Source organism: Danio aesculapii, chromosome 25 (genome assembly GCF_903798145.1).
Source record: "Danio aesculapii chromosome 25, fDanAes4.1, whole genome shotgun sequence".
NCBI classification, from domain to species: Eukaryota; Metazoa; Chordata; class Actinopteri; order Cypriniformes; family Danionidae; genus Danio; species Danio aesculapii.
The window spans coordinates 17,432,919-17,440,079 of record NC_079459.1 but is presented as its reverse complement, the minus strand read 5'-3'; the positions used below and the strand labels follow the sequence as shown (position 1 = coordinate 17,440,079).

The window sequence follows — 7,161 nt, the reverse complement described above, 5'->3', positions numbered from 1 at the left end:
ATACAGTTTTAAATTGTAAAAGAAATCTGTGATTTTGAAACTAAAGCAGAAGTCATTGATTAATTTCAATTATTTAGCTTGACATGTTTACTGTTCCAAAATATTTTAACTGTTTCTCAAAATAAAAGATATTAACCTCAAAGGTAAAAAAAGTTTTAGTTTTTTACCCAGACATTTATAAGGGACATATTTGAGAGCAGTGATCACAAAACCATGAAACCGTGATTTTATTTTTTTATCCAATGTTATCAGAATCCATACCATCAGAATCTGATACCAGCCCATGCCTAGTCGAAATCACTAAAATCCTGCTAGATTTGACATCACGCTGCTTTGTTTACTGCAATAACCAGGGAAACTTATTTCTGCTGTTGTAAATACCTCCTGCTGGATAAGCACTGTTATTCAGTTTATGAGTAATGATTTAGTTTCTTACAATCGGTATTTAGTAAATATACTTTAAGTTAAAATGCTGGCACTGTTACCTGTTAAAAGTGGCGATGAGATCTTAATGTATGGAAAGTGTCTTAAAAAAGGTCTCAAAAGGTATTGGATTTCAATCTCTGATTCCTGTATACACCCTGCATTAAAATGATCATTCCCCCAAAAATGAAAATATGCTTTCTAATTATTCACACTCTGAACTTTTATGCATATTTTTTTCTTATACACAAAAGATGATTTTCTGAAGATTGTTGGAAAAAAGCAGCCATTGACTTTAATAGGAATAAAAATACTTTTGGAAGTCAGCAGTGGCTTTTTTCCCCCAATATTCTTCTGGATATCTTTGTTTGTGACAGAAGAAAGAAACTCAAACAGCTTTGGAACGATTGAAGGGAGAGAAATGATAGAATTTTATTTATTTATTTTGGTGAACTGTCCTTTTAATGAGCATGTCAGGAATGTGTTGTATTTCATACCAAAGTCAGAAATAAAAGACATGACATTCCTCCACAAATTCTCTTTACCATCTTAATAGATAAATTAATAAAACACCAATTTTAAGGATGGAATAATTAAACTATTTTATAAACTGTTTATAAACTAAGGGCATTTATATTAACGCAAACATATATTATTGTATTATGAGGGCGTTTATTAGAGCACATTTTTATGAACATTTATGAAATAATTACAATAAGAAAATAGAAATAATAAAAATTTTACTATGACCTTTTATGTGAAGCTGCTTTGACACAATCTACATTGTAAAAGCGCTATACAAATAAAGGTGAATTGGATTGAATCGAATTAAAATGACTGTTTTACAGTAAAGTGGTCTTATTCTGCATTAGTTACCGCATTAACATAAAGCAACAACAAGGCAAGAAATTTGTTCAATATTTAATCATCTTTATTAAGGTTACTTAATACTGATACAACCATAGTACATGTTAGCTCTGGTTTATTAAATAATATCAAGAGATACAACTTTTTAGTTCAATTATGTATTAGTAAATACTGATATGTAAATGAGATAATATTAATAAATGCTTTAGAAGTTTTTTTTTAAATGGGAAACCTTCTAAATAAGGAAACCTTATAGTAATGTTTATTTAGTTATGACATTAAACAAAGATATAATGTTCTTGTAAAGAAGGTTTTTTTTCTTTTACCAAATATAGTTTCCTATTTTTGACATTTTATTTTGGTCTGAAACGTGACCTTTAATGCATTAGTCACCCTAAAATTAAAAAATACTCACTATTTACAAAGCTGTGAGTTCATTTTGAGGATATTTTAAAGTTTTTAAATAAAACAAGTTTGAAGTCTTCTCTAATTTATGGATTCATTTGTTTGTTGTTTTTAATTGTATATTCATTAATGAAATGTTTGATCAATGGATGTTATGATTTTAAGATATTTTGAAAGGCTGAAAACCTTTAACCATTGACATCTAGGCATGGAGCAGTATAGGCTTCTGACAGTATGATATCCTTGGAGACAAAAACCACGGTTTTTACGGTATGATGGTATTGTGATCACTGCTCTAAAATATGTTCTTCTTAAATGTCTGAGTAAAACAACTTTTTTCCCAACTGAGCACAATTTATTTGATTTTAGGAAACCTTTGTAATATTTTGGAGCAGTAAACATGTCAGACTAAATTGTTAAAATAAATGACTGACTTGTGCTGTCTTCATTAGTTTCAAAAACACAGATTTCTTTACAACACATAAAAAATACATTTAAAAAACCTTGCATATACCTATAGGAACGGTATAACAGAAGGTTTTAGCGGTTTTAAAACCTTTACTTTTCCAAACCGCAGTAAACCTTGAAACCGGTTATCATCCCTGCCTATTGACATCCATAGTGTTTGTTTTTTCTACTATGGATTTCAGGGGTTTCTGGCTTTCTTCAAAATATCTTCATTTGTGTTCAAAGAAAGAAAGAAACTTAAAATGATGACAGGATTTTCAGTTTTGGGCGACTATCATTTTCAAAGGATTTAATGAGTACGTTATATTACTGCAGAAAATCATACATTTATTTTTATTTATAGTTTCCACCTCACCTGACGTCCCCCGTATCATGAAGCCAAAGAGATTATTGACCGCATGCAGTGTTGACAGGTAATCTAGTAATACATTGTTTAAATATTTCTCCTGTTTTGAGTGCTTCTCTTAACTCTGTCTCTGGTCTTCACAGTATTCCTGATCATCTAGCGGCTCCTCCAGTAGGCCTTCTGACACCCTCAGCCATGGCCAGTAAACTGAGAAGACCCTCGGCTCTTCCTACCCCAGTGAACCGCCGTGTGTCCGGCATTCCTGCACTCACACCTAAAAGTGTGTCACGTCTGAGTAAACCTGCCCAGATCACTCAGTGCTCATCCACTGCTGACCAAGTGCCCACTCATCTGAGGTATATCTGGCCCTTAAAATGCATCTAGCAAGGAAAATATTGTTCAGTTGTCACTTTACAGTTACAATAATGCATGACTCAAGGTGTCCTAAACATGAGAATGTTATAAAATTACAGTTGAAGTCAGAATTATTAAAACCGGTAAATTATTAGCCCCCCTGTTTATTTCTGTTTAATGGAGAGAAGATTTTTTTTCTACACATTTCTAAACATAATAGTTTTAATAACTCATTTGTAAAAACTGGATTATTTTATCTTTGCCATGATGACAGTAAATAATATTTTACTAGATGTTTTTCAAGACGCTTCTATACATCTTAAAGTGACATTTAAAGGCTTAACTAAGTTATTTTGGGTAACTTTGCAGGTTAGGGTATTAGGCAAGTTATTGTATAATGATGGTTTTATTTTGTAGACTATCAAAAAATATATAGCTTAAAGGGGCTAATAATTTTGACCATAAAATGGCTTTTAAAAAATTCTTTTATTCTAGCCGAAATAAAACGAATAAGACTTTCTCCAGAACAAAATATTATCAAACATACTCTGAAAATCTCCTTGCTCTGTTAAACATTATTTAGGAAATATTTATAAAAGAAAAAAAAAATTCAAAGGGGGACTAATAATTCTGACTGTAACTGTATCTTTTCTTCACTCGCTTATTAAAATGTTATATATTACACTTTAAATTTTTTTTTTTTTTTTAAATAAAATGTTTATTATTATCCAGTTAATTATCCAGTTAATCTGAATAATCATTTATCTGAATCACAAGCAGGGACAATGTAAATGTTCAGAGATATTGCCAGAAAATGTGACAATGCTGATGTTTCTTATAAATGACAAAGTCAAAAAAATCCAAGCTAAGAAAAGTAGACAAAGTCTTAGTTTAAAAAAAAAAAATTTCAAATACGTTTGTACTTTTTTTTTTTTTTTTTTTTTTTTTTACTTCTAAAATACTGCTTCTTACTAAAATAGCTATTTAATTTGTTGTTCGACTAAAGATTTTTATTTTACAATGAAATGTGGAGCACTTGTAATCAAAAAAGGCGCTTGTTCATTTCTGAATTTTAAAATCATTTAATATCTCAGGTCATTTTGTTAAATAAATTGTAAAAAGGGTGTCGTGAGATCAGTATTATGAATCGTATCGAATCATGGCTTGAGTGAATCGTTACATCCATACTGAACAGTAAACACTTAACTGATCTGATGATGACGATCTAATAATATTTAGACTTTTCTGATAAATCGAAAAAATGGATGATCAGTTAACTCAGGGGTGTCCAAACTCTGTCCTAAAGGGCTGGTGTCCTGCAGATTTTTAGCTCCAACTTGCCTCAACACACCTGCAGGGATGTTTCTAGAAGGCCTAGTAAGAGCTTGACTAGCTAGCCCAGGTGTGTCTGATTGGGGTTGGAACTAAACTTTGCAAGACACCAGCCCTACAGGACTGAGTTTGGGCACCCATGGGTTAACTGATTGATACAATAATCGTTAATTCAGCCTGCTCTAAAGATTTATTAAAATGATTACATTTCATAACATAGGTTTCAATTCATTTATTCAATGAAATAATCAACAGATTTAATTAAAATGGCATTAGTTGCAGCCAAATTCAGTTTACTCACACTGAGGTGGTTCTAATCTTTTATGAATATCTTTCTTTTGCTGAACACTAAACGAGATATTCTGAAGAATGTTGGAAAAAAGCAGCCATCGACAACTATAGTAAGAACAAAAAAAATACTATGGAGGTCAATGGCTGCTGCTTTCCAACATTCTTCAGTATATCTTCCTTTATGTTCAGCAGGAAAAGAAACTCAAACAGATTTCAAACTATTTGATTGTGAGTAAATGATGACAGAATTTACATTTTGGGGTGAATTATCTGTTTAAACGTTATTTCACTTACACCACAGCATGTAAAAAATACCCTTTTATACAGTAACTAGACATCTAACTCTTACTAACCTAACTTTATTTCTGCAGCCCAGAAAACATGAAAGGAAGTGAGAAAGCAGAAGACGAGCAGCCCTCAGTGTCCATGGAGGAGACCTGTCCTCCTGCTGACCTCCAGCCCTGCTCTCTGCTCTTCAATATGGAGGACGAGTCTGAGGGATCTCCTGCCTGTGAGCCAGCAGACATGGAGCCTCCTCCTGAACCTCCGTCACATCATCCAGAGCCTCCATCATGTGATCCTGAGCCTTCTTCTCCAGTCGACGTCAAGTCTGCAACACCTCCAACCACAGCAGACACGCACAAACAGCACCCGCAGAAGAACATGGAGAAAAAAGAGGTCAATTTGAATCAGTGCTGTTTTAAAATAAATGTGTTGGAAATATATTTTGATGGATCTGATCATCCTCTGTTTGTAGGTTTTGCTGGTGGACGCGCCTGCACCAACACGTCAGCTGTCAGAAAAGCTGCTCATTGATTTGTCCAATACACCAGACCTGATCAAAACCTCCTCTGCAAAGCCCTGGGCGGGACAGGTGAGAGGAACATTTGTAGACCAGACTGCAGTCGTGTTTTTTGGTGTCTATTTAGTTATAAGCCCTCCTGTGAAATTTTTGTTCTTCAATTATTGTTGAAGTGCTTTTTAATGAAGGAAATGGATAGATTTTTAAACAATAGTTTAGGGCGTACTCACGCTATGCTATCCGAACCGTGCCCAGGCCCGTTTCCTGGATCGTTTGAGAAGTGTGAGTGCTCTGAATCAGGCTCAGGCACGGTTCACTTGGCCGACCCTGGCCCAGTTGGATGAGGTGTGCCAGAGCGCGGTTCACTTGGGCTTTGGCGCAGCACGCTTATAGTGTGAGTGCAAAGCATGGCAGAGCCCGAAACTAAAGATGAGACATGACTTTTATGGGACTGTTTCATATGGATTTATTAATCATACTTGCTATTCAATGAACACAAACTGTCGTAGATTCTTAAAGACGCAAACCCCTCACTGCCTGACAGCTTCGCCTTCAGCAAACCTCCTAAATCCTGCAGCGCAAGGACTTTATGATTGTTTATGAGCGTCAAAAGTGGCTAATCTGTTCTGCAAAATATTTGACTGCGTGTAACTGCATATCAAACGATTAAACCGATATAACTTAAGAAATCTCTGTGCTGAGCGAGATCGCTTACTAAACAGCGCATCATCGATGACGTAAGCATACCTAGGCCCGAATGTAATGTGAGTGCGGGCCGTCGGGGGAGACGGAAGGGAGGACAAGCGTGCTTTGGCCTGGTTCAGGGCAACTGTACATAGTGTGAGTACACCCTTAATAACTAATTTCTAATAACATAAACTATTTTGTAAGATACATGTATTTAGTTGGGTTAATTAGGCAAGTCATTGGACAACAGTGGTTTGTTCTGTTGTCAATCATCAAAAATAAATGATTAAGGGGGCTTATAATATTGAACTTATACATTTAAAAAACTTACTTTGTTCCAGCCAAACTTAAATAAAACTTTCTTCCGAGGGAAAATGTTATAAGAAACACTGGTGATTTGTGAAGAAAAATGTTTTAAAAAAGAATAAAAATTTCAAGGATGGCAAATTTTCCATAAGCTTTATAAAAATATTCAAACATATGGAAAACAAAGCTCTATTATGCTTTTGTTTTTATTTGAAATACAGCAGTGCTGCTTGGGTTTCTTTTTGTGTGTAAATGTGCATTTCTGACCAATATTTTCAACTTTTGATGGTATTTCTATCTTGAAGTTAGTTTTGTTAATAAGCAAACATTCCTTTAGTTATTACCAAAGATCTCTCTATTTGTTTTGTTTCATTTTATGGATTCTTCATGCATATTTGTGACCTTAAATGATGTATTAACGTAAATATTTTTCCCCTAGTTAATTGACCTGAGTTCACCTCTTATAAAGTGGAGTCCAGAGAACAAGAAAAGATCTGAAAATGTGGCGCCACTGATCGACTTATCATTTTAGAGGACCTGCTGATTTTACTGTGAACTGTGCCAGGAAAAAAATAAAATAACTGGAGCATTTCAAATGTGCTAACATGAACCTAAAGAGGGAGAGCAGATGCTGCTGTTGTCGTTATTAACCTTTTTTCTGTTTTATTTGTGTTGTCTGTTTCATGTGAATTTAATGTAATTATGGTAATTTGCTAAATTTTAGAAATGAAACTTATTGTATTTCCCCCCCAGAAGGTACAAATAAATGTATTAAATTTACAGTGTCCGCTGCATTTTTTTTATTATTCATCAGGTTTCACACACAGAATTTTGTCTAAATCATGCAATGTCGATATTTTATTATTGTTTTTTGTTGTAA

General features: G+C 33.9%; 1 protein-coding gene across 2 annotated transcripts in view; it reads left to right on the top strand.

Annotated features, from left to right (window-relative positions):
- gtse1 (G-2 and S-phase expressed 1) overlaps positions 1-7,061 on the top strand; it is an 18,148-nt gene extending 11,087 nt beyond the window's left edge. For both annotated transcript variants that reach the window (XM_056451771.1, XM_056451770.1), the window contains exons 8-12: positions 2,507-2,576; positions 2,653-2,865; positions 4,858-5,164; positions 5,244-5,360; positions 6,721-7,061. In XM_056451771.1, the coding sequence (XP_056307746.1) occupies positions 2,507-2,576; positions 2,653-2,865; positions 4,858-5,164; positions 5,244-5,360; positions 6,721-6,813 (800 nt within the window). In that variant the 3' untranslated portion in view covers positions 6,814-7,061. The remainder of the gene's footprint in view (positions 1-2,506; positions 2,577-2,652; positions 2,866-4,857; positions 5,165-5,243; positions 5,361-6,720) is intronic.
- Positions 7,062-7,161: the final 100 nt, after the last annotated feature.